At 48.4% G+C, this 26,174-nt stretch overlaps 1 protein-coding gene across 2 annotated transcripts in view; it reads left to right on the top strand.

Annotated features, from left to right (window-relative positions):
- ATP9A (ATPase phospholipid transporting 9A) overlaps positions 1 to 26,174 on the top strand; it is a 132,282-nt gene that overhangs the window by 15,674 nt on the left and 90,434 nt on the right. Inside the window, exons 1-4 of one of the 2 annotated variants that reach the window (XM_077873595.1) lie at positions 1,662 to 1,817; positions 15,813 to 15,957; positions 18,302 to 18,415; positions 23,366 to 23,474. In XM_077873595.1, the coding sequence (XP_077729721.1) occupies positions 1,804 to 1,817; positions 15,813 to 15,957; positions 18,302 to 18,415; positions 23,366 to 23,474 (382 nt within the window). In that variant the 5' untranslated portion in view covers positions 1,662 to 1,803. Of the gene's footprint in view, positions 1 to 1,661; positions 1,818 to 15,812; positions 15,958 to 18,301; positions 18,416 to 23,365; positions 23,475 to 26,174 lie in introns of those variants that run through there. The other variant, XM_077873593.1, reaches the window with a different exon arrangement.

The raw sequence follows: 26,174 nt of genomic DNA, 5'->3' as shown, positions 1-26,174 counted from the left end.
CCAGGATCCTGGGATCATGACCTGAGCTGAAGGTAGACGCTCAACCAACTGAGCCCTTTAGTTTCATTTTTTATTTACTTTTATTTTATTTTATTTTAAGATTTTATTTGTTCATGAGAGACACACAGAGAGAGGCAGAGACATAGGCAGAGGGAGAAGCTGTGGAGAGCCTGATGTGGGACTTGATCCCAGGACCCCAGGATCACACCCTGAGTCGAAGGCAGATGCTCAACCACTGAGCCACCCAGGCATCCCTGCTGTCACAAATTAGAGCTTCATCTAGGGAAGGTATCTTGGCATAAGCTCTCTCCTACATTTGGAATTTTTTTTTTTTTTTTTTTTTTAGATTTTATTATTTATTTGAGAAAGAGGAGGAGCAGGTAGGAGGGGCAGAGGGACAAGCAGACTTTCCGCTGAGCAGGGAGCCTGACACGGGACTTGGTCCCACAACTTAAGGATTGTGACCTGACCTGAAGACAGATGCTTAATAGACTGAGCCACCCAGGTGTCCCTGGAAAATTCTTTTTAAAGATTTATTTATTTATTTTAGAGAGAAAGAGAACAAGAGAACATGGAGTAGGGGAGGGACATAGGGAGAAGGAGACAGAGAATCTTCAGCAGATTCCCACTGAGCATGGAGACTGATGAGGGGTTCAGTCCCATGACCCCAAGATCATGACCTGAGCCGAAATAAAAAGTTGGATGCCCAACTGACTAAGCCACCCAGGTGCCCCACATTTGGAAAATTTTGATAGGCTAGAATCTTCAGTTTACTGGATTACATGGAGCACATGGTTATCTAAGGACTCTGTGAGGCTCTAACCAAATGGCTTTGTGGAAGGGCTCTTTCACCCTATGAAAGCCAGAGTTGGCTTATGTTCCAGGGTCAGGATATGGGTGATGGCCTTCTTCGCCCATCTATTTTTACTTTGCCTTTTGTCCAGTGTGTGTCCATGAGATTGGGAAGGTTTAAAAAGAGAAAAAGAAGTAAAAACACACATTTTTCTTTCTCTGTTTACCACAAATGGGGCTTCCTGTTGATTGATGTGTGAGAGGGGTCCGTGTGGAGGACAGAAAAAACCTATGATTGGCCGGGGAGATGCTCACTGCCCAGTATATCCTCTGTAGATGTACTGGGTGGACTGGACCGATCACCATCCATTCTGTCGTATGTTTGGTAGTTATATAAGGTATGTTTGGGAGTCTGCAAGCACTTGATAAATATTTGTTGAATGAATACAAGAAAATCTTCCCATAGATGGTTGCCGTGACAGAGCTGTGTGTAGACACCAGGGCCAAGTGCAGTAAGGTCTGGCTTCCCTGCAGAGAGCGGAGGTCTGCGGTGCAGTAGCTGGAGCCCAGGGTGGCCCGCACGGTGATGTTAGAAAAGGTGTGAACTCGCTGCCTGGGGAGTGCTCTTCCCCACCTGAGCCGACAGTGTGCCCGACCCTCAGCAGCTCCACTACCTGCTTCCAGACGTCAGCATCTTACAAGGGACTCGTGTTGTAGCCTCTGGCATGTCACGGGCAGGCACCCTTAGAAACGTCTGTCTTGGCCTTCCTGGGGCCGGCCCGGTGCCAAAGCCACGCCCGAGGTGGAGCCGGGCTGTAGCAGTGGCTGCAGTCCCGTCTCCATGGGAGCAGGGGAGGAGCCGGAGTCCCCGCAGGAAAGGGCTCCTGTGGAGGTGCTGGCTCTCCAAGGCCAGGGCTGGTTGCCGAGGATCGAGGACCATGAGAGGTTGAGAGCGTGGATTCGAGCAAGACTGTCTTGGTGCAAGTGTGGTGTCTGCCACTTACTGGCTGTATGACCTTGGGCAAGTGAGTTCCCCTCCCTGTAAATGAGCATGGTAATAGTGCAGTGGTTTTGAGGGGGAATGAGTTGGTGTGTGCAGAGCGCCCAGCCCCCAGAGCATGTGGCCCATGGAAGCAGAGTAGGCGTGTTAGCCTGGTTAAGGCTGACGGTGCTGGGGAGTGGAGCCAGGCGGCTGCCGGGGACCCTTGCTGTGTCCCTGCTGTGTCCCTGTCGTGGGAGGCCTAGGTTGCTGTCTAGACAGTTCGGAGGCAGCTCTCCGATGCTCCCGTGGGGTGAGATTTCCAAACGCCGTGGTTCAGGGCGCTGGCTCTGAGGTCAGCCTGCTGGACCCGCGGCTGGCTCTGTCCTCACCCGCCGCAGGACTCTTGGGGATCCAGCTCGCTCATCTCCAGGAGGGCGAAGGTCTGCCTTGCAGGACTCTGGTAAGGGTTAAGGGAGGTGACACGACTGGCTCTGCTGTGGCACCCACCTGGTTTAGGACCCGTGAGCAGGTGGCCCAGATACAGTGTAAAAGCACCTGGTAAGGCAGCAGGTGTCTGGGTGCTGGGGGGGCGGGCAGGGGCGGGGGAGAGGCTAGGAGAGGCTCCTCAACCCACACAGGGCAACTGAGCGCCTCCTGTATACCAGATCTGGAGTGTGAGGCAAATAGTGTCTGGTTTCTGACCTCTGGGCTTGTGGCCAAGATCCGAGGCTGCAGGCTGTCAGCTGTGTGCTGTGTGGGGAGCAGGGTGGGGTTTTTTGTTTTGTTTGTAAATTAAAAAAAAAAATTACACAATCATTGTCACATAGTTCACTGTTTAAAAGGTACAGAAGGTGTGTGTGTTGCAAACTTAGCCTCCCTTTGCCCCCACCCTTGGCTACCCTGTGCCCTTCCCAGGCAGCCCCTTATCAATTTCTTCTGTGTCATCCTAGAGAATTTTTAACCATTTTCCAAAAGAAGGCCCATGCATTTTATATTTATCCACCTAAACACACACACATAGATTTTGATCTTTTTTTCCCGGTTGCTAATATACCTCACGCAGCAGGACATATTTCTTTCACTTAACAGTACACATTGGGCTCGTTCCATATTGGTACATAAAAAGCTTTTCCGTTCCTTTTTTTTTTTTTAAATGGTTTTAAAGGATTTCATTGAATGGATTTACCATACTTAATATAACTAATCCACCATTGATGGACACTTAGGTTATTTCTAATGGTACATTATTACTAGCAATGTTAGGGTGAATGACGTTGAACATGTCTTTGTGCCCATGTTAGAACATACGTAATGTCTTGAAGGGGAATCAGTGGGTCAAAGTGAATGCATTTGTAATTTTGAGAGCTGTTACCGGCTTGCCTTCCCCCAAGGTTATAGGATTTAGGCTCCTCCCAGCAGTGAAAGTGTCTGTTTGCCCATCCTGACCAACACAGGTTGTTAAGCTTTTTGATTTTGGTTATCATGCAAAGTAAAAAATGACACCTCAGTGTGATTTTAGTTTTATATAATATCTGAACATTGCATCAGTTACCAACACTTAGAAGCTGAGGGTTTGTGCTTCAGAATCTGTGCTTTTTGTCTTTAGCTTGAAAAATCTCATGGTCTGTTGTGTGAAGCTTGTGTGAGAAAGTATCCTGGTCGAGCTAGGGTGGCCTTCCTTCCCGCAGGTCTGGGCTCCTCAGTGCGCCCTGTCCCTCCAGACCTTGTGTTTATTTTTGTTCATTTATACATTGCTTGCTGGGCTTCCATAGATTTGCATGTTCTAGAAAGAAACAGTCAAGTAAAGTCTAAGGGAGAAGAGAGCCCCTTTCTCTTTGTGACGAGCACATGGTTGGGTTTTGAAGGATGAGTAGGAGAAGCGGAAGGGGTTGCCCAAGGAGATCTCGGGTGAATGAATCTTGCACAGGGGTTGGAAGTTGGAGAAGAGCAGAGTTCTGGAGCTCATTGGCTTTGGCTTGGTCACAGAGGACCTGGGCTGAAGGGAGAAAGGCTTGGACTTGAGTCCACGTTGATTTACTCATTGTGGGGCTGGAATGCAGTATGAGGTGTCCTGCACTGGTGAGCAGCAAGAGACCACTCAGGAAAGACTTACAGCAGGAGAAGTAGGGAAGGTGACAGATCCTGCCACCCGTGACTGCCCCTTCCCCCAGGAGAACCAGAATTAACAGTCTGGTGTGTGTGTGTGCTTATGTGTTTCTCAGCATTATTTTCCCATGAATATACTATCCTTGGTTATTTTTCTTAAAATACAGCATAATAAATTGCATATCTCTTGCTTTATGTTTTCTCCCCCTCCTACTTTGTCACTTGGCTCTTGCTTGCCCTGTCCGTGTGTGCGTCTGCTGTATTCTTATTGGTACAGGTCCACTGTTCAGCTGGTTCCTCTCTGATGGGCATTCATTCGTGTCTAGGGTTTTGCTTTCTGGCCGCTGTGAGCATCCTTGTACCTTTCCTGTTGCTCACCCGTACCCTAATTCATACACAGTCTGTCCCTCCAGGTAGACTTGCTACATCAGAGGACCTGTTTTCATTTAAAGAGAAATTTCCACATTGACTTGGCTTTTTTCTTTGATATGCCCTGGTTTTTCCACCAGTCAGTAGCACTGCTGTGTCCAGGGATATGTTCAGACTTCAAAGTACGAGCTTCCTTTTTTGCATTCTTTCTGACTTAAAATTTTATTTCAATTTTTAACTTTTAATGATTTTACTTATTTATTTTTTTAAAGTAATCTCTACACCCATTGTGGGGTGAGTGTAGAGTTACTTACAACCCTGAGATCAAGACTCCCATGCTTTATCAACTGATCCAGCCAGGTGCCGCTGACTTTGGACTTTATATTCCCCTAGTTAAAAAAACAAAAACAAAAACATAACATTTAGCCTCCTAGATGTTTTTAGGATACAGGTCAAAATTTTCCCTTATACCTTCCTTTCCATGCCTTCCAGCAACCCTCCTCCCCCAGCATGTAGGCTTATTAATAAGTTGAGTTCCATTCTTTAGACTTGCTGTCCAATATGGTACACACTAGATATATGGGGCTATTTAAATTAATGGAATAAAATTTAAATCTCACATTTGAGTGCTCAACAGTTACATGTGGCTATGGCTGCTGTGTTAGACAATGCAGATAGAGAACATTTCTGTCACTGTAGAAATGTATCAAGACAGTGCTGCTCTAGACTGGATTCTCAAACTCAGGATTGTTGGCATTTGGGGCTGCATAATCCTCTGTGTGGGGCTGTCCTGTGCATTGTAGGGTGTTTGGCCTCTACCCGCTAGATGCCAGTGGTACCTCCCTGCACCTGCAGTTGTGACGACCAAAGGTCTCTTGACATTGCCAAGTGTCCCCAGGGCAGGGGGGAACCCCCCCCCCCCAAGCCCTCCTCTCCCATTGAGAACCAGTCCTGTAGACTTTTTTTTTTCCATATTGCTTTTAATTTTTTTCTACATTCTGACTGGATCTTCCCAGCATCAGCACAGAGACTATAGCTTCCTAGACTCTGGCTTTGGAAAAGTTCAGCACACCATGCGGGCAAATCAGCAAGTATTTACTGACCGCTTGCTGATTGTGGTTACACCCAGAGCAGAGATGATCATTTCTTTGGAGGCCAGCTCCTTGTGACAGTAGTTACCTTTTCCAGAAACATCATTCCCTTGGCACTTCCCGCTGTAATAATTAGCTTTCCCTTGTATTTCAGCCAGATTGTGTGAAACCTTGCACATCTGGTCAGCAGGCTGTCCACCATCAAAACCTTTGTTTGTTTTAGAGTGAAATCATAAGCAAATTTACTTTGGTTTTCCTTTGTTTAAATGGCCTAAGTAGAAGCAGTGTAAACGAAATTATTTCTGGCCTTACGTCTTTACCTAGTTGAATAGCTGTTGCTATCAACAGGTAAGAGCGTTGTTTTATGTTTTCTTGATCTGAAAAAAATTAGAGAAATATATGTACTATTTGTTGAATGCCTACTTTGTGCTAGGTATTATCCTATGCGTTTCATATATACCACCCTTCATTCTCATAGAAATTCAGCAAGGCAGGTCTTACTGTCATTTTACTGACAGAAAAGTGGAGATCACAGAAGAGGAGTAGCCCAAAGCCACACAGCCAGTGTGGAGCTGGCCTGGGCTTTGCACCCAAGTCCATTTGACTTAAAAGCTGGTGCTCCTGGGGATCCCTGGGTGGCGCAGCGGTTTAGCGCCTGCCTTTGGCCCAGGGCGCGATCCTGGAGACCCGGGATCGAATCCCACATCAGGCTCCCGGTGCATGGAGCCTGCTTCTCCCTCTGCCTGTGTCTCTGCCTCTCTCTCTCTCTGTGTGACTATCATAAATAAATAAAAATTAAAAAAAAAAAAAAAAAAAAAAAAAGCTGGTGCTCCTAAAAAAAAAAAAAAAAAAGCTGGTGCTCCTTATTCTACCCCTTACGATCCTGCTTTTTTTTTTTTTTAAGCTTTTTATTTATTTATTCATGAGAGACACACAGAGAGAGAGAGAGAGAGAGAGGCAGAGACACAAGCAGAGGGAGAAGTAGGCTCCCTGCAGGGAGCTGACGTGGGACTCGATCCCGGGACTCCAGGATCAGGCCCTGGGCTGAAGGTGGCGCTAAATCGCTGAGCCACTCGGGCTGCCCTGATCCTGCTATTTTGAGATTGTGGCTCTCACCTGTCATTTCTTCTTTAGTTTCTCCATTAATTTCTCATTTCTTAAAAAGATTTTATTTATTTATTTGAGAGAGAGTGATTGGGGGTGCAGAGGGAGAGGGAGAAGCCAAATCCCCACTCAGTGGGGAGACCATTATGGGGCTCGATCCTGGTCCTCAGGCCTTGGCATCATGACCTGAGCTGAAGGCAGACACTTCACTGACAAAGCCACCTAGGTGCCCCTAATTTCTCATTCTGCCTTGTAGCACATCTCCCTACCACCTAGATTTTTTTTTTTTTAAGATTTTATTTATTTATTCATGAGAGACACAGAGAGAGAGAGAGAGAGAGAGGCAGAGACACAGGCAGAGGGAGAAGCAGGCTCCATGCAGGGAGCCTGACGTGGGACTCGATCCCAGGTCTCCAGGATCACACCTGGGCCGAAGGCAGGCACCAAACCGCTGAGCCACCCAGGGATCCCTGGCCCCATCTAGAATATAAGAATTACTTTATGATGGCAAGTGACAGACAGCTTGGTTTGTTGTTAAGAAATAATAGCAGCAATTCCTGACACTAGGGTGACAGCTGCCACAACACAGCTCTAGGCATCTGCCCCTCTCGGGCCTCCAGGGGACTGGAGTCTATACCATAGACTGGGTGTGGTGGTGGTAGCCACGAGGGGTAGAGGGAGTCTCAGATATAAATCCAGATGTTGAGAGGGAGCCTGGCTGCCACTTTTCCTGTTTGGGGAGGGGAGGGGGGAAGACCTTGGTCACTTGGAAATTGGCCAGCCCACAGCTTCTACTGTGGGATAGTAGTTCCCCAAACCTGGGCAGGCAAGGCTCTAGCAGCAGTGATAGGGTCTCAGGTAATTCATGGACAGGAACTAAAGTGCATTGAGACCTGCAATAAGGTACTTACTTCCTTTTTCAATTTTCCTTCAATGTTTCTAGCCCTTTTGGGGCCAACTTTTTATTTTATTATTTTTTAAAGATTTTATTTATTTATTCATGAGAGACACAGAGAGAGGCAGAGACACAGGCAGAGGGAGAAGCAGGCTCCATGCAGGGAGCCCGATGCGGAACTCGATCCCAGGACCCCAGGATCACGACCTGAGCTGAAGGCGGACACTTAACTGCTGACCCACCCAGGCATCCCAGGGCCAACTTTTTTTTTTTTTTTTCAGGGCCAACTTTTTCGCAGCAGATGCTTGCTATTGTCTCTGCAGTATAAACAGGAGAAGCAGCAAGAGCTGCAGGCTGAGAGCCACCAAATCTAGCCTGAATTTAGTAACACTGTTTGCTTTTCATTGTGCTGATTTTGATGTTTATGTGTTCATGGCAGTGATACTGGTTTTCCATTTATGACAGTAGTACAAAGTTACCTTTTGAAATTTGCATAAATAAAAAAATTTTTAAAAATGAAATTTGCATAAATAAAATCTAGGGTAAGAGTTCTCATCTCAGGCACTACTTGTATTTGGGGTTGAACCATTCTTTGCTGTGGTGGTGGGTGGGGTGGGGGTGGGGTGGGGTGGGGTAGAGTTTGTCCTTTGCACCACTGGATGTTTAGAAGTGTCCCTGAAGGGATCCCTGGGTGGCTCAGTGGTCTAGCGTCTGCCTTCAGCTCGGGGCCTGATCCTGGAGACCCAGGATTGAGTCCCACGTCGGGCTCCCTGCATGGAGTCTGCTTCTCCCTCTGCCTGTGTCTCTGTCTCTGTGTCTCTCATGAATAAATAAATAAAATATTAAAACAACAACAAAAAAAAGAAGTGTCCCTGGGGGGGAAAAAAAGTGTCCCTGGAGTCCCCCCACTAGATGCTGGCCCCAGCCCCTTTCCCCAGTTGTGACAACCAAAAATGTCTCTGGACATTGCCAGGTACTCCTGGGGTGGGGGGACCAGAAGTGGCCCTACTGAGAGCCACCAGTGTAGGGTAAGCAAGTTTAGCCAGTACATGAGGTTAGAAGGTAGAGGCAGCTGGATATTACAGGAAATGCTGTGTGTGTTTGAACACCGCTTAGCCTGATTTCTGTCGGTTGTGAGGGTGACTTACTGATGCTCATGTGGGGGTCCTTTGGTGCTGATATCAGATAGAGTGAGGTGGAAGGAAGTGTCTTGAAAGAGATGTTCTGAAGCAGTGCTGTCCAGTGTGGCTTTCCATCGTGCCGGAATGTTCTGAATCTGCACAATCCAGTCTGTAGCTTCAGGCCACATGTGGCTATGGAGCACTCAAAATGTGGCTGGTGGGAACAGAGGACTGAGTTCTTCTATTTTAATTAATTTAAACGTAAATAGCCACAGGTAGTAGAAGCTACCACGTTGGACAGTACCGTTCTAACAAAAACAAAGGCTTTTACGGTGTTGACTGCACTCTTTAAAAGCTTACAGTTGGAGACGCACAAAAGCAATAGGATTGTCTTTTTTTTTTTAAGACTTTATTTAATTTATTTATTAGAGAGAGTGAGAGAGAGAATGAACGGGGGAGGGCCAGAAGGAGATGGAGAAGCAGACTCCCTGCTGAGCAGGGAGCCCGATGTGGGACTTGATCCCAGGACCCCAGGATCATGACCTGAGCTGAAGGCAGATGCTTCACCAACTGAGCCACCCAGGAGGCAGACGGGAATATCAAACAGGAGGCTTGGGGCAGTGGTTATCACAGACCCAACTAAAGTTGGCTTGAGCAAAAGTAAAAACCAGTTAATTGATTCCTAAGGCTGAAAAGCCCAGGGAATGGACAAATGGGAAGACCTATGCGCTTTCCAAAAGTGTCAGGAACCTTTGCATTCCTCCTGGTGACTCTTTTTTCAGGCCAACCCTTTCCTAAACTAGAACAAAGTGGCCACCTGCACCTCCACGTGCTTTCTGCCACCTTAGCAACCTCAGGGTGAAGGGTACTTCTTTCCTAGTGTTTCTGGTGCTCATCTCAGCCAGGGGTCTCGCTGGCCTTTGTTGAATCCATCACCATGTCAAGAGTTCTGCTTGGCTATGCCTGGATCCTTGTGCTCACCACCCCTGGGGCTTGGGGATGAGGCTGGCCCAGCTATCTCAGGAGGAGAGATGGAGGGAAGTGACTTAATAAATTATGATAAAGGATAATTACAGGGTAGAAGACGACTCTGGGGTGGTCTGGGCTGAGGGAGTGGACCCACAGAAGGATGCACTTGAAAGGAAGCCCTTCCCCAAGGCTGGAGTTCGGATGTAGTTGGAGATGGTGTAGTTCAGTTGAGGCTGTTGGAAAGCAGGCCGAGAGCCTGTCTGCAGGCATGAGGCAAGCAGAAAGGGGTTCCCTGGGTGCAGGAGGGGCGGCAGGCACAGCTGGTGGTTGACACCTTGGATGTGCAGTGGGAATGAGACGCCGGGGGCTGCAGTGACCAGAGGACTTTGGGAGACGAGCCTGGAGGTGAGGGCATCAGGGTGCTGATGCAGAGGAGGCAGGATGTCCATTTTGCAAGGGCCCCGAGAGAGTCTCCACAGTGGGGCTCGGAGAGGTCTCCAAGGGACTGCACATCCTGGGGGGGGCGGGTGCTGGGCAGAGCCTCATCGGATGGCCCTACATCCATGCCACCGATCCACTGGATGCCTCTGCCTGGAAATCACAGGAGAGCCTCTCCTCCAGCCCTGGGCCCCCAGGGTCCTCTGCCGAGAAAGCGTAGCATGGTTGTACACTGTGAAGGAGAGCGCAGGGAACTGCGGTCGTTCTCCCAGAGCAGGTGACACAGGGTGGCTCTGGAGCCGAGAGGCAAGAAGTTCATGACGGGCGCACAGATGCGTGGGGGTGAGGCAGGTGGGGCACCTGATGAGCCTGCAGAAGGGCTTCTGTACCAGCAGCATGACAGCCGTTCCTCTCCCGGCCCCTAAAGATTCTTCTGACTTTATGAGATGATGAGAGCTAGGGAAAAAAGCTGTAAAAGAATTGTGCTGCTGCTGCTGTTTGTGGCAGTGCAGGGTGCTCTCAGGCTCTTAGCTCAGGATCTGGAGCCCACAGGCCTGGGCTTAAGGCCAACTTCCCCCACTCCGCGTGGAGCAAATGCAGTAGTAGATGTTGGACAAATCACCGAGGCCTCTCGAGCTCAGTGCCTCCACTATGAAAATAGGGGCAATGCTTGTATATACCACATAGGATTATTATGAACGTTAAATGAGATAATGCATTTCTTTTTTTTAATTTTAATTTTTTAAAAAGATTTTAATATTTTAGAAAGAGCAAGCACATGCATCAGCGCAGGGAGGGGGCAGAGGGAGAGAGACAATCTCAAGCAGACTCCATACTGAGTGTGGAGCCTGGTACTGGGCTCCATCCCATGACCCTGAGATCATGACCTGAGCCGAAATGAAGAGTCAGATGTTCAACTGACTGAGCCACCCAGGTGCCCTGATGCATTTTTTAAAAAAATATTTTATTTATTCATGAGAGACAGAGAATGAGGCAGAGTCATAGGCAGAGGGAGAAGCAGGCTCCATGCAGGGAGTCCAACGCGGGACTTGATCCCCAGGCCTGGGATCACACCCTGAGCCACCCAGGTGTCCTGTGATGCATTTTTTTAAATGTTTGTTTAAAGACAGTACATTTCTATGTCTGTAATGTTTTGAAAATTTGTACCTACTACCCCCACTCTAGTCTAGACTGCTGTCCCTTCCTGTCTGGATGATGATAGTAGCTTCCTGAGTGACCCCCTGTTTCTTCTTTTTTTGGTTAATATATAGCTTTATTAGGATACAGTTCTCATACCCTGAAGTTCACCTATTTGAAGTGTATAATTAGCAGTTTTAAGTTTATTCATAGAGTTGTGTTAACCATCACTACAATCAATATTCGAGCATGCCATTACCCCCAAAATAAACCTCATACCTCTTTAAAAAAAAATATTTTATTTATTTATTCATAAGAGGCACACCAAGAGAGGCAGAGACACAGGCAGAGGGAGAAGCAGGCTCCATGCAGGGAGCCCGATGTGGGACTTGATCCGGGGTCTCCAGGTTCACACCCTGAGCCGAAGGCAGACACTTAACCGCTGAGCCACCCAGGTGTCCCATTAACCTCATACCTCTTAATCTGTTTTTACTCTGAACCCACTGCAGCATCTTCTCTGCACAGCAGCTGGAAGGAACTTTTAAAAGTGTCAGTCAGGGCCACCTGGGTGGCTCAGTCGGTTAAGCGTCTGCCTTTGGCTCAGGTCACGATCCTGGGGTCCTGGGATCAAGCCCCACATCCGGCTTCCTGATGGGGGAGGGGCACCTGCTTCTCCCTCTGCCTCTCTGCAGCTCTCCTTGTTCCTGCTTGCACTCTCTGTCAAATAAATAAATCTTTAAAAAAAAAAATAAAGTGTCAGTCAGATCATGACACCTCCTGCTTGTAAGCCTTCAATGATCCCCACTGTGCATGGAGTAAAATGCAGACTCCCTGGCCCAGAGACGAGGCCCAGTGTCCTCTGGCCGCTCTTCCTCCTTCTTCCTCCTTCCTTCCTGCCTTCCCCTGTGGTTGGTACACACCTGCCTTTCTATGCAAATGTGTAAGCAGCTCCCCACCTCTGGATATTTTTTTTTTTAAGATTTTATTTATTTATTCATGAGAGACACACAGAGAGAGGCAGAGACACAGGCAGAGGGAGAAGCAGGTGCCATGCCGGGAGCCCGATGCAGGACTCGATCCCACGACCCCGGGATCACGCCTTGCCTGGGCTGAAGGCAGATGCTTAACTGCTGAGCCGCCCAGGCGCTCTGCACCCCTGGGTCTTTGCTCTCGGGGTTCCCTTCTAATCTGCCCAGAGTGTATTCCCTTGCACGGTTGCCTGCCTGTTACTCCTTGTGTCTCAGCTCAGCTGTCACACCAGCCACCCTGACCACCCCATCTTCGCAAGCCACACCCTTCCCCCATGCCCTCTTTTTGCCGGGGGCCTGCTTTTGATTTTTGGATGGTGGTTTAGTGTCTGCCTCCCTCCACTAGAGTATAAGTGCCAGAGAGGGGAGGAGCTGTCTGTTTTGTTCACTTCCAAGTGACCAGGGGAGGGCCCAGCACAATGAGTGCACAAGATGTCGTAGGTGAATGAACAGGTGACAAAAAAGAGGCAGTGATTTTGCATTATCGTTGCTGTTAAATGTTCAATAAATACTGTTGACTTGAAAGCCGAGTTGATCAAGTGTTGGAAGTGTGCAGGTTATGATACCCGGCGCATGCAGACACGGAGGAAATGCAGTAACCGTCAGATTGGCTGAATGAGATGGCCTCGGGGCTAGTGATGTTGGGCTCCATGACACAAAGTTTTCATTTTATCCTGTGCCAAACACTTACCCTGTTTTGCAGTGGGGCTGTGAGGAAGCAGAAGGCAAGGATCCCGTTCCAACATTTGGTCCTCACAGACCTGGCGTAGTACTTTGTACCTGCTGGACGTTTAATAAATGCTTGCTCTTAGGAAGTTAGCTGGGAAAGAACCACAGTGTGTCCCTAGATAATATGAATGTAACTAAAGAATATATGGGAAGGGGTCTCCCCACTTCTTCTTTCCCAAAGGGAGCCAGTGCCAGAGCAATGCTGCATTTGAAGCATGTCTGCATGAGTATCCTCTTGCTTTCGTGCAAAGAATCGCATCCTGGGGGCACGTGGGGGGCTCAGGGATTGAGCATCTGCCTTTGGCTCAGGTTGTGATCCTGGGGTCCTGGGATCGAGTCCCACCTCGGGCTCCCGGCATAGAGCCTGCTTCTCCCTCTGCCTGTGTCTCTGCCTCTCTCTGTGACTCATTAATAAATAAAATCTTAAAAAAAAAAAAAAAAAAAGGATAGCATCCTGGACACACCTCTCAGCCTCTTGCTTTTTGATTTAGTGTATCTTGCAGAAGAGGGTGGTTTAGCACACACAGCCCGCTCTCTCTCTTTTTTTTTAAAGATTTTATTTATTTATTCATCACACACACACACACACACACACACACACACACACAGAGAGGGGCGGGGGTGGGGGGCAGAGACACAGGCAGAGGGAGAAGCAGGCTCCATGCAGGGAGCCCGACGTGGGACTGGATCTGGGGTCTCCAGGATCATGCCCTGGGCTGAAGGCGGTGCTAAACCCCTAAGCCACCGGGGCTGCCCCAGCCCGCTCTCTTCTTGAGAGACTTGTGAATGTTGATTGCAGCAGCCCCCCTCTGATGAACGGTGAGGTGCCTTCCCAGGGGCCTGCTGCAGTGACTACCCTGCTCCTTTGTCCTGGCACGCACTCCTGCAGGTTAAGTCATGAATCGGCTTAACCCGGTGGCCTGCCGTGCAGAACCTGCTAAGACGAAACAGACAAAACTCATAGAAACAGTCGGCCTGATGCCTGGTTTTCTTAAATCCATTCTTCAGCTTTCTTTAGAAACCTGGAACTATGGGAGCCATCATTACAGGATCATTACAGGATGGGGAGAGGATTGCTGGTCCACAGACGGCTCAGTCATGACCGGCAGGATGGTTTCCACAAGTAGAGAGGTGTGCTCCCTGTCAAATGCATCCCCCCGCCCTCCTCCCTGCCTCCTGCATTCATTCAGCACTCGGTGCATGTCCCCACATGGCCAGCCTGGGTGCTTCCCATCCACAGGCAGCAGTGGCCTTGGACTCCTCGAGGCTTCTGTCTTTGGCCTTTGGACGACTTAAAACGGGGCCGATGCGGATGAGTTACTAGAAGTGAAGCCTGTCCTTATCACTCCACTCCACCCGAGCACCCATTTACTGGAATGAAGATGCTATTTTTAAGAAAGAGCATTGTGTTTCATCATGGAAATTTTGAGCATCTGGGCAGGCAGCTTGCTGATACCCAGGGACCGTGTTTGCTCTGCTCTGTACCCCAGCACCCCACCAGGACCTGCCTGGCCCATAGGATGAGGGGGAGAAGGGTGGGCCTCGGTGGATCACTAATGGCATACGTCATAATCTCCTTGGCTTGGTTTCACTTCACTTGGCAGTGTCACAAGGGACTGGCCGGACTCGGGTTTCTCCCTCCTGGCCTGTGTGTGTGGGAGCTGAGGCCAGTGATTCGGCCGGGGGTGTTTGTATCACAGTGCCTAGGGGGGCTTGTGATTCTTGAAATGCCTTGTGTATGGGCTCTCTGGAAGGATGAGCTGCCTTTTTGGGGTGTTTTCAGAGTGTCTTTGTTCTGCTGGAGCTGCCTGCTTTGCCCTGCCTGGTGTGGGGCACCCGGGAGCAGGTGTCCTAATGAGCTGACCTTGCAGGACAGCCCAGACAGCTGGGGCGGGAGCGGTCAGGGGACGCTGGCCCTGAGCCTTTGTCTTCCTGGCCCGGCTCCAGGGGACGCAGGCCCTGAGCCTTTGTCTTCCTGGCTGGCTCCTCTGGGGTGTCACTGAAAGGAGACCCAGGTGTGGAGAGGAGATTCTTCTCCTTCTCCTTTACCTGGTTATCTTGGTAGAACCAGCAACCCTGACAGCATGGGGTGCTGGAGAGACACTAGGTTTCTGAATAAGATGGAAGTGGTTCAAGGCCAGACTCCTCTGTTTCTCACATCCTGGCAAACTTGGGTGCTTTGTTTTTTTATCTTTTTTTTTTTTTTTTTTTTAAGATTTTTATTTATTTATTCATGAGAGAGAGAGAGAGAGAGACAGGCAGAGACACTGGCAGAGGGAGAAGCAGATTCCATGCAGGGAGCCCGACGTGGGACTCGATCCCAGGTCTCCAGGATCACACCCTGGGTTGAAGGCGGCGCTAAACCGCTGAGCCACCCAGGCTGCCCTTTTTTTTTTTTTTTTTTTTAAAGCAAAGAGACATTTATTTGGGTAATTAGAATTGCAATTTGGGAAACACAGATTGAGGTAGAAGTCTGAATTAGGTTCTCCCTAGGTGCTCTATTTAACTGTTGCAAGCTTTCCTCTCTCATCAGCAAAATGTGAACTTAATAGTGGTAATGTGTTGCTGTACCTTTACTTTTTAAACTTAAATCGCATTTTAAAAATGAATCTTATGGGCAGCCCGGGTGTCTCAGAGGTTTAGCACTGCCTTCAGCCCAGGGTGTGATCCTGGAGACCTGGGATCGAGTCCCACGTCGGGCTCCCTGCATGGAGCCTGCTTCTCCCTCTGCCTGTGTCTCTGCCTCTCTCTCTCTGTGTCTCTCATGAATAAATAAATAAAATCTTAAAAAAAACCCAAAAAACAAAACAAACTTTAAAAAAAATGAATCTTACATTTTGAAGTAAGTAATTGGGGCTTGGGCGCAAGGCATCTTCTATCTGGATCACAGCTTCTTAGAGGCCTTGGCTCTGTTTTCCCCTCTCATGACAGACCAAGCCCCATTGGTGGCTGATGTCCTGACCCAGTGAAGATGCTTTAGGGAAAAACATTCGGAGAAGAGTGGACAGGTGTGGACATGGCCTTGACAGCATGACTTTGTCTTCCCCACAGGTGCTGTGAGTGGCTGAGATGCTGTGGCGGAGGGGAACCCAGGCCCCGCACTGTGTGGTTGGGGCATCCCGAGAAGAGGGACCAGAGGTACCCTCGAAATGTCATCAACAATCAGAAGTACAACTTCTTCACCTTTCTTCCTGGGGTACGTAAGGCCAGAGAGCACACCCTTTTTGCCCTCCTCACACCAGATGTAAGCACTGGGTACCAGTTTTAGGAGACCAAGATCCGTGGCTGAATTGCCTGTGTGTTTTCCAGGCTGCCTTAGCTGCTGGCTGTTCATCTTTGCTGGTCCTGAGTACCTGGTGGGGCGGGGGTGGGGTGAGGTGGGGACGGTGGGGGCTGCCTTCTGAAGCTAACTTCACATTTATTTGGTGTATTAGGCCCAAGAGTGAAAAAGATATTTTAGGGACCTTAGCATTATAACTGAAACACCAAATAAAAAAAAAAAATCCCACGAAAAACCCAAAACCCATCAGTCCCTAAATTCTCCCCCTGTCATCATGAAATGCATATTCACTGTAGTGTAGTCGGGAGATACAAGAATAGAAAAAATTTTTAAGAGGTGGGTTTTAATCCTACTGTCCAGAGAGAATTTCTGTGGATGTTTTTGCTAATGAGCATTTCTGTTCTGTTTGGTATTTTACGCTCTGGAGTCCTAGCCTTCCCACATGAACTTAGACCAGGCTGTGCTGCGTACTCTAGAAGCCTCCCCACCTCCCAGGCTGAAATTGAGTACCTATTTTTATCCAGCAGAGCTTCCAAACACACACCAGCTGACTTTAGAAGCCACGGCAGCAATCAGTTCCAGTGCTAGAAGGGAAAAAAAAAAAAAATAATGACTCTTTGATTTATGGAGAGCGATTACAGAAGCACAAATGTGTAACACTGTAGCTTAAGGTCAATCTGAATGTTGTTTTAAGGGCAACTCTGAATACATTGGTTGCTACCTTCAACCCTCCTTCCTCCTCCCCCCAAATCTCAGTATCTTAAATCGAGAAAAATTTATTTCTCATTCATGGAAATTCTGGTGTGGACGGGACCACGCTCTCCCACGTTGGAGCTGCGCTGTCTGGAATACAAGGCCACCGGTATCTCGATGGCCGAGCAAGAGTGAGGTGGCCGAGAGGTGCCGAGAGGTGCCTCCTCCTACCTCCTACTTGCCTCGGATGGACGCGTCATTGGTGCCCCGCGGCCCCGGCCTGGGTCCTGCGGCGCCCGCCCCACTCTCCGCGCGGGGTGCAGCGGGGATTCTGCTGCGTTTCTTTACGGTGTTGAGGCCATGTGGGTGGGGATGACGATTTGCCTCTTTTCTTTTTCTTTCTTTTTTTTTTTAATATTAAAAATTTATTTATTTATTTATTTATGATAGTCACACACAGAGAGAGAGAGAGAGGCAGAGACACAGGCAGAGGGAGAAGCAGGCTCCATGCACCGGGAGCCCGATATGGGATTTGATCCCAGGTCTCCAGGATCGTGCCCTGGGCCAAAGGCAGGCGCTAAACCGCTGCGCCACCCAGGGATCCCTTTTTTAATATTTATTCACTCATGAGAGACCCAGAGAGAGGGAGGCAGAGACACAGGCAGAGTGAGAAGCAGGCTCCCTGGAGGAACCCCAATGGGGGACTCGATCCCAGGACCCCACGATCACGCCCTGAGTGGAAGGCAGATGCTCAACCACTGAGCACCCAGGTGTCCCTGCCTCATTTTCTTGATCAGTCTCACAGCAGAGGCATTTCCCAGTAAACCTCTTCACCTTCTGAGGGGCCTCCCTGTACTTAAAATAATTTTTTTTAAAAGATTATTTATTTATTAGAGACAGAGAGAGTGCACAAGCAGGGGGAGAGGCAGAGGGAGAGGGAGAAGCAGATCCTCCTGCTGAGCAGAGAGCCCGACGTAGGACTCAATCCCAGGACCCTGAGATCACGACCTGAGGTGAAGGCGACGCTTAACCGACTGAGCCACCCAGGTGCCCCTAAAGTAGTTTTTGAGAACTAAGTCATAACAGGGACACCTGGGTGGCTCAGCGGTTGAGCTGTCTGCCTTCGGCTCAGGGTGTGATCATGGGGTCCTAGATCAAGTCCCCCATCGGGGTCCCTGCGGGGAGCCTGCTTCTCCCTCTGCCTGTGTCTCTGCCTCTCTCTGTGTGTCTCTTATGAATAAATAAATTAAAAAAAAAAACCTAAGTCATTAGAGATAAAGTTGAAGCCCCCTATCCCCCCCCCCAGGGGTACCCCCTCTCTTGAATTTGGTGTTTGTAATTTCCATGTGTGTCATTATATATATTTTTACTTTTACAAGTGATGTTTTGATTGCCCATGTGTGTGTTTCCCTAAACAATGGAAGTGCTGAGACCTCACCTGGAAGGTACTGCGGGAGTTGGGTTCTCATGTAGGACGGCATTCCAGCTGCTGCCCACCTCCCGCTAAACCGTCCTGACCCCCTCAGGCAGGCCTGACTGACTTCCTCTCTCTCTGTCCTCATCCCAGGTGCTGTTCAACCAGTTCAAATACTTTTTCAACCTCTATTTCTTACTCCTTGCCTGCTCTCAGTTTGTCCCTGAGATGAGACTCGGTGCGCTCTACACCTACTGGGTCCCCCTGGTGAGTAAATTGGCCTCGTGTGTTCAGTGACCTGGGGGCGGGGGGGGGGGGCGGATGTTGGGAAGAGACACTTCTTTGTCACCGGGCATCTGGAATGGGGTAGGGTCTTTTAAGAGACAGGACGCCCTGCAGACCTCCCCTTCCCCGAGATGTTCCTGTTGAAGACACTTTCATACGCCACCAAGATCAGACTAGTGGGGGAAGCCTGGGCTCCTCATTCATGCTCTCCACCAGTTGTTCGGTCATTCATTTCTTCACTGCCTACTTACTGTATATTTCACCCACCTGTCGACTCCAGGGACCCAGTGGCAAGTAAGAAAGGTAAACCTTCTGTCTTCATCCTATTGGGATTCTCAAGATCACGTTTTCTGTTTATGTCGCGTCTGTCAGCGTGAGGGTTTGAAAGTACCAGCTTCTGTGCTCTGTGTGCGAAATCAGAACTGACCAGAATGCCCCTCCATCCCCTCCCTTACCTCCTTTTCTTTTTTTCTAAGATCTTATTTATTTATTCATGAGAGAGAGAGAGAGAGAGAGAGAGAGAGAGAGAGAAGCAGAGACAAGCAGTCTCCATGCAGGGAGCCCGATGTGGGACTTGATCCTGAGACTCCAGGATCACACCCTGGGCTGAAGGCAGCGCCAAACCGCTGAGCCACTGGGTGTCCCTCCCTTACCTCCTTTTGGCAAGTGGTTGGTTATCGAGCACCTGCTCTGGGTCAGGCACCGGGCCGGGTGCAGGGGACACAGTGTTGAATGAAATGCATAAAAACTCCTGCCCTTGTGGACTGGGTTTTCGGAGGGGATACACAGTAAGCAGATTAATGAAGTCATTTCTAATTGCGAAAAGTGCTGCAAAGGTTATAGAATAAGGTCACAGGCTAAATAAGCTATCCTAGGCACATTTGATATTTGTTGAATAATTAAAGGTGGGGGTGTGGAGGGACAGCCCTAGCCGGTGGTGTGGCCAAGGGAAGCCTCTTGAGGAGGGAACGGGCAGAAAAGAGTAGGAGGGCAGGAGTATTCCAGGTAGAGAGCAGCAGTGCAAAGGCCCTGCGGTAGGCATGTCTCAGAGCATTAGAAGGACAGGAAGCAGCCCAGTGTGACTGGGGTGTGGGAGAGGGTGGAAATGACATGTCTTTTTCTCCAAATATAGGCTATTTCTAAGTTAAGTGGCATTTGGGGGAACACTTGGATTCTGTATTCACAAATATTGTTAAATTTCTGCTCGGGGAAAGATTGTTAAAATAGAAAAGATTTAAGCCCTTCTTAAAGAAACAAGAACAGAATTTTTTTTCTTTTGGCGGCAGGTGGGAGATGCTACGGATTTGGTGTGCAGGCACTTACAGCGTAGAGGGAGCCAGTGGCTAAGGGCCCCCCTCGTGGGTAGGTGTGCACACACTGAGTGCCGCCTTATCAGACAAGTCAGGGCAGCAGCACCAGCCCTGAGAAAGGAGAGGGGATTGATTTTTCTCACATGAACAGTAGCGGTGCCTTTGGGATGGGATGTGAGGAGGTAGGACCCTAGAAGCTGGAGCAAACTTTTGTCGCGCATCCTTCCCTCGCATAACAGACGTTCCTGTCTGTGTGCTGTGCTCTTGCACACGGACCGGAGCGCTGCAGACTCAGAGGCCGGGCTGATGCAGTCAAGCCTTGGGAGAGCTGGGGAGCTCCTGTCCCGTCCCAAACGGAAGGCGCTACTGCAGGTGCAGACCTGGACCAGGGCAGCTGTGAGACCCAACAGTTAGAAACTTGCGAGTTTTATATGAAATACCCCAATTTTATTTGAGTTTTTTAGTTCCTCTGTTCACTACATACCTATACAGAGTCAAACCCTAAGTGCCTTATTTTTAAAAAGTTAGTCCCTATATAAAATACAGTTTATCCTGTTGCCTTTTATTGGTTACCTTTTTGAAGTATAGTTATTTGAAAGGTAATCCATTCACATGATGCATGGAACATAAAAACATCCCTAGTGAAAATGTCCCTCCTGTCCAGTCCAGGTGGGCTGGAGCACGTGCTGGGCACTGGGGTGGCCTAGAGGACCCCCCCAACCCCCTTCTAAGTCAGAGGGCCCGGCCCCAGCTCCTGCCTATGTCTTCCCCTGAAGTGATGTTTGGAGTGAAGCCCGGCCTTCATCACACAGTCATTGTGTCCCCTGGCACCTCTGCCATGGGCCCGGCTCCCGGCCGACTCACCTGTTTTCCCCAGAACTGTGGCCACAGGCAGGTTGACAGCAGCCTCCGGAGGCCCTGAGGTCTGTGACTGTGCACCTGTATCTCTTCTACAGCCAGCTTTTCCTGCGAAGGTTTAGGACTGCGAGGGGCTGTGGGTCTTATTGTTTTGCCTCTTCCCAGGGGCTGCAGAGAAGGTTTGGGGTCAGAGAGAAAGTATGGCATCTATTTCTAGGTGACCACAGCTGATTTCCCCCTAAATTTTTCTGTGCAGAGTCAGTTTCCAGTTCTGGACAAGAACATGTTTTAAAATGTCTCTGCCCCAAAAGGCTTCTCGTTTCAATCCGAGGCTATCAACAGGTGCAGTGGTTCTGAATGAGGGCTGAGGGCCACGTGGCTTAGGTGTGGTTCCTGGCTACACTTTGAGAAATCCTGTAGTTTGAACCTCAGTTTTCTCATCTGTAAAACAGGGACGAACACTTCTACTTCCTTGGCTTGTTGGAAGAATTAAATGAAATACTGCAAATGGGATTTGGGGGAGCCTCCTGTTGCTCCCAACGGACAGAGAATTCTCAGGAAATACTCTCATTTGAATTTTAGAATTCTGGTGCTAGTGACATTGTTAATTGGGTGAAGATTTAGCTTTTGATAACTTTTTTTCTTGATACTGATGTGTTAGAGGGAGAAACTCCTCAGTTTCTGAAATAATCCATAAGATTGTTTGTATGAGGACCAAATAATCTAGATTTTTTTTTCTGTTATTATGCACAGATACTACATTTGCAATGTAGTGGGTGTTGACATTTGTCAACACCCATGGAAACAGCACCTCAGTCAAAATACAGAACATTTCCATTAGGCTAGTTCCCTAGTGCCTCCTTCCAGTCACCCCCTCCTGAACCAGAGGAAACTACTTTTCTGACTTCTAGCTCATAGATTTGTTTTGCTGTAGCGAATCTATGTTTGATGTACAACTTTATAAAAGGAGGCTTAGCACCTTCAGATTTGCTTGTCTGGGCGCTATCCCTGCCTCTGATTCCTTTACAAGCTCAGACAGCCCCAGTCCTCCCTACTAAAGCCTCTCTCTAAATATCTGTGGATATTAAGGACCTCTGAAGTTGCATAGTTGGAATTTATTTCTGGACTATATTTGCATCTCTTTGTGAAAGCATTTTCTAGCCTAAGGGATGGCATGTCCTCTGGGATTAATAGGAACTGTGTATTTGTTGGGGGGGATTTGGGGGAGTCAATATGATAATTTAGGAGACGGTATTTATTTGCAGCAGGGAGGTTAGCTGCTCCTGTCTTTGTGTGAGCACACACTTTCCATTAACATCAATGGGATTTAGCTTGGCCCACGCAGAGAGAAATAGAAACTGGAACATTTGAAAAAACAAACAGCAAACACCTGGGTTCTGGCCCAGAACAACAAAAGGGCAGCGTGGGAGGGGTAGGGGTTCTGCACACTGGGTCTGTGCTCTCCCAGAACAGGTTTACTCCCCCCTCCTGGTCTGGTGATGCTTTTATTCTGAAGTGTACCAGTTTGGGTCTGGCCGCAGCCAGTACTTTACATCTGATTGGAAACAGGAGTAATCCTTGATTGTAAAGATGAATGAGCCCTTAGAGGAGTTTCACAAAGCCGGCACATCTCTGGCTAGATTTACATAAGAGATTTAAAGTCCTTTGAATCGAAGTTAATATATTTCACGGAGTAAACAGTATGAAAATGAAACGCTCAAAGAATCACCGCTGCTAACCTTCAGGGTGATGGCGCTTGCCGCGTTTTTTTCAAAAAGGACTTTAAAAGGAGATGACAAGGCTATTTTGTAAGAAAAACGAATGAGCGTTCTTGCCTTTATTGACACGAGAGTGCAAATCTGGATGGAAATAGATTCTTGTTACGGCTGACTCACACACCGGTCCCCACCACATTTTATGAGTTGGGGTGCCTGGCCTGGGAAAGGTCGGGCCGTTTCAAATGTTCTTTTTATTAGTTGCTGCATATGCAATTAATACTCCAGTGTGTTTTCTTTATAAGTATTAAAACATTACAGAGAAGACTGAAGTCCCGTCTGGCCCCTTCCTGCCCCTGGGTCTCTTCCTCGCAAAGGAATCTAGCCAGGAGTTGAGGAGATCGGGCACCTTCGCCGAGTAGGGTGGCTGCCCCGCGCGTGCACGCCCGGCGTCCTGTTGTGTTGTGAAAAGCTGATCTGCCTCCTTGGCAGGTCGGTGCTTGGGACGGACCTCGTTCCCTGAACTGTCTCCTGGTGTTCCATCTTAGTGGCTAGTAGGTTTTCCAAGTTTCTCTGGATGCACAACAGTGTGGCTGGCAGGAGCGGGGACTCTGGAGCCAGCTTCTTCCGGGCCTGTCACTTGGGAGCTTCACGTCCTTGGGCAAGATGACCTAACCTTTCGGTGCTTCCGAGGCTCCGGCTCAGCAGGCCCGAGCGTAGGGTCGAGGGGATGTAGCACGCTGCCAAGGACGCCCCGCACGTGCCTCGCGAGGCAAGCATGTTAGCGGGCACCGTCACCCTGCCGTTGCCTGTGGACGGGCCACCCTTCTCCTCTCCGAAACCGTGTGGCAGTGCTGAACAGGGACGCCCTTGCAGAGGTGTGTCAGGGTGCAGGAGGGGTCGGAGAAGTGGGCTTGCTGGCGCGCTGGGGGCGATCGCAGGCCCTGCCCTGCCGCCCTCCTGTGCGGCCTCTGGCCTCTTCTGTCCCCGGCACCAGAAGAGGAAGGTCGCTTTCAGCAGGCCTCACCCTCTCCCCCCTCTCTCCACAGGGCTTCGTGCTGGCTGTCACCGTCATCCGGGAGGCAGTGGAGGAGATCCGATGCTATGTGCGCGACAGGGAGGTCAACTGTCAGGTCTACAGCCGGCTCACGGCGAGAGGTCAGCCTCCCCGCTCCCCCAGGGCCACCTCCTGCCACCCGGCCTGGGCCCCAGGGTTGCAGCTCCATCACGGGCCACTGACAGGGAGCAGAGTTCTAGGCCCCGGGGCCGGTGGGTGTGTGGACACTGCGGGGTGGGGCAGTCACTCAGTTGCTCGCACCAGGGAGGCCACCATGTGCCTGGGGCTCAGAGGCCTCTGTCCCCCAGGCTGCCACGGTCTTTCGTAGAGCTGGGCCTGTCGTTGGCTTACTTGTGCGGCGTCAACCTGGAATTAAATTTTGTTTTTTGGGCATCCTCTTCTGGCTAACCCTGTCCCGTTGCTGTCCCTGGGGTGACTGGGGAGGGAAGGAGGCAGCTCCTCTCACGCAGATGCTGCAAAGTCTGTCTGATAAGCTTTAAAAGATATTCTTTCTGCATCACAAAAACTAATGCTACAACTTTGCGACATTAGTTTTTATTTTTATTTTTTTTAATTTTATTTATTTATTTATTTATTTATGATAGTCACACACAGAGAGAGGCAGAGACACAGGCAGAAGGAGAGGCAGAGACACAGGCAGAGGGAGAAGCAGGCTCCATGCACCAGGAGCCTGACATGGGATTCGATCCCGGGTCTCCAGGATTGCGCCCTGGGCCAAAGGCAGGGGCCAAACCGCTGCGCCACCCAGGGATCCCGCGACATTAGTTTTTAAATAGGCACCAGATTTGTATAAACACCGTATCTGTGAAGATTTCCTTGAAAGGCATTGTATAAATCCTGAAAATTAAGGTGGAGAGTGTAGATAGTAAGACCCAGAGAAAAGCAACTAGATAGTCTTTAATTGTTGAATCCCTTGCAAGATGCCTGCATTTTAAATCGGTTGGAATTAAAAAAACAAACAAACAATACTCCATTAAAAACCCACAAGGCAATGCCGCCAATGTTGACTTCTTGTTTCAACTACAGATTCTATAGGAGATTACCTGTAAGGATGTGTTCAGAAATGAGAGCATGTTACCTAAATTTCCCAAAGATGACTGATCCCATTCAGTGATTAGTCATGTTTTAGGAAGCAGCAGAGATGGAGAAAAGCTGTGCCTTACCTTCAGGACATTAAGAATTCTGGAAAAGATGAGATAGATGTCTCAGGGAGGGTGTATCTGAGTCAAGTGTGAATTGCTTTCCCATGCTTTAGTCTTCCCAAGAAGGCGTCCACACATGATTTCAGGGTTTTGCATAGAGTTTTCCTTCTAGGAACAATGTCGGAGGAAAATGTTTTAGGCTCAAAAAAAAAAAAAAAAAAAAAAAAGTCCTCAGAAGGCATGAAAGTATTTCGGTTTAGTATGTTTAAATAATTTTTGTTTATTTATTAATCTGTGTTTAAATAGACTTTTATAGTTGGTGGTTTTAGCATTTTGCAAGTCTCTGGGAGAGGTAGGGGATGTAGAGTTGGTATAAAAATGCTTTATTATTGCTAAACTACTGTATTTAGGACATTTTGCTATGTAAAGAAAGAAAACTCAGCATAATCTTTGCAAAGGCAGGTGGCTTGGGCTTTCCACGTGGGTAATCAGAAGACCCCTCTGGAGGGTGTTTTTTGTGGTTCGTGTATATTAAATCCTCCCTTAATAACATATTCTGACTATAACATTTAAAATGCTAGGCAACCGACAAAAGCCCCTTTCGAGAGGGTACGGTGGATCTCTTTAGAGGGATTCCATTCATTCATCTATCCAGGCTCCAAACCTTCTTTGGTTCTTTTCATATTGCAATTGCTTTTCCCGTGAATGATTTTTCTGCCCTCCCCTGCAGACCCCCTTCTCAGCTCCTGCTTTATCTTCACTCAGTTCTTGGAAAGATCCTAAGGAGAATTGGCAGATGGCTCCAGCATTAAAAACTTGTCTTCCTTTGTTGGTCTCCTTTTGTGGCCGGTGGTTTCCATTGTCATGCCAATGCAACAGTAGGGGAAACCGAGCAGAGTTCTGAATATTAACCCAGCCCCTGCTCGACCATTTGTTCTGAAAGCCCCAAAAAAGCACTGAAGAAACTGTCAACTCAGAAAGTGATGGAGGTGAGTTTAGTTATTTGATACATTTTAGGGGGTGGGGAAGGGCGAGAGAAGGAAGCCCCAACTAGAAGATTTCAGAGAGAGGAAGAGAAAGAAGGCTTTTTGACCTCACTGTTTAATTATTTACTAATTTTCTCCAGTGAGGCTTTTCACCAAGGTCTTCCTTTACTAAGTTTCAATGCAAAATGAAACAAATATATGTATGTATCTCCACACAGGACTGTTTCCTTTTTTAAGACTAGTATTTTAGAGTTCAGAAACCTTTAGAAGCCAAGATACCAAGTCCCGATCGCTAGGTTACAGGCTACAGTATTAACCTGCCTTCTGCATCATTTCCTGATTAATAATAGCAGTACTTGTGCTGATATAGTTTTTGAAAGTTGGGGGGTAATAATTTCTAACTAGGAAAAAAAAGGTTAAAAAACCATGTGGTGAGCTCCCACATGCTCTTCTATCCATTGTTAACATTTTGCCACGTTTGCCTTTTAATATTCTCTCTCTCATTAGAGAATTAAGTTACAGACATTATTTCCTTTATCCCTAAATACTTCAGTTCTTAATTGCTAATAGGGTATTTCTCTCACATAACACAGTACAATTATCAAAATCAGGAGATGCAACATTGGTATATTACTATTACTCTAATCTGCAG

This window comes from Canis aureus, chromosome 26, assembly GCF_053574225.1.
Source record: "Canis aureus isolate CA01 chromosome 26, VMU_Caureus_v.1.0, whole genome shotgun sequence".
Classification (NCBI taxonomy): domain Eukaryota; kingdom Metazoa; phylum Chordata; class Mammalia; order Carnivora; family Canidae; genus Canis; species Canis aureus.
The sequence above is the reverse complement of the archived record's forward strand: the minus strand, read 5'-3'. Positions and strand labels throughout refer to the sequence as shown.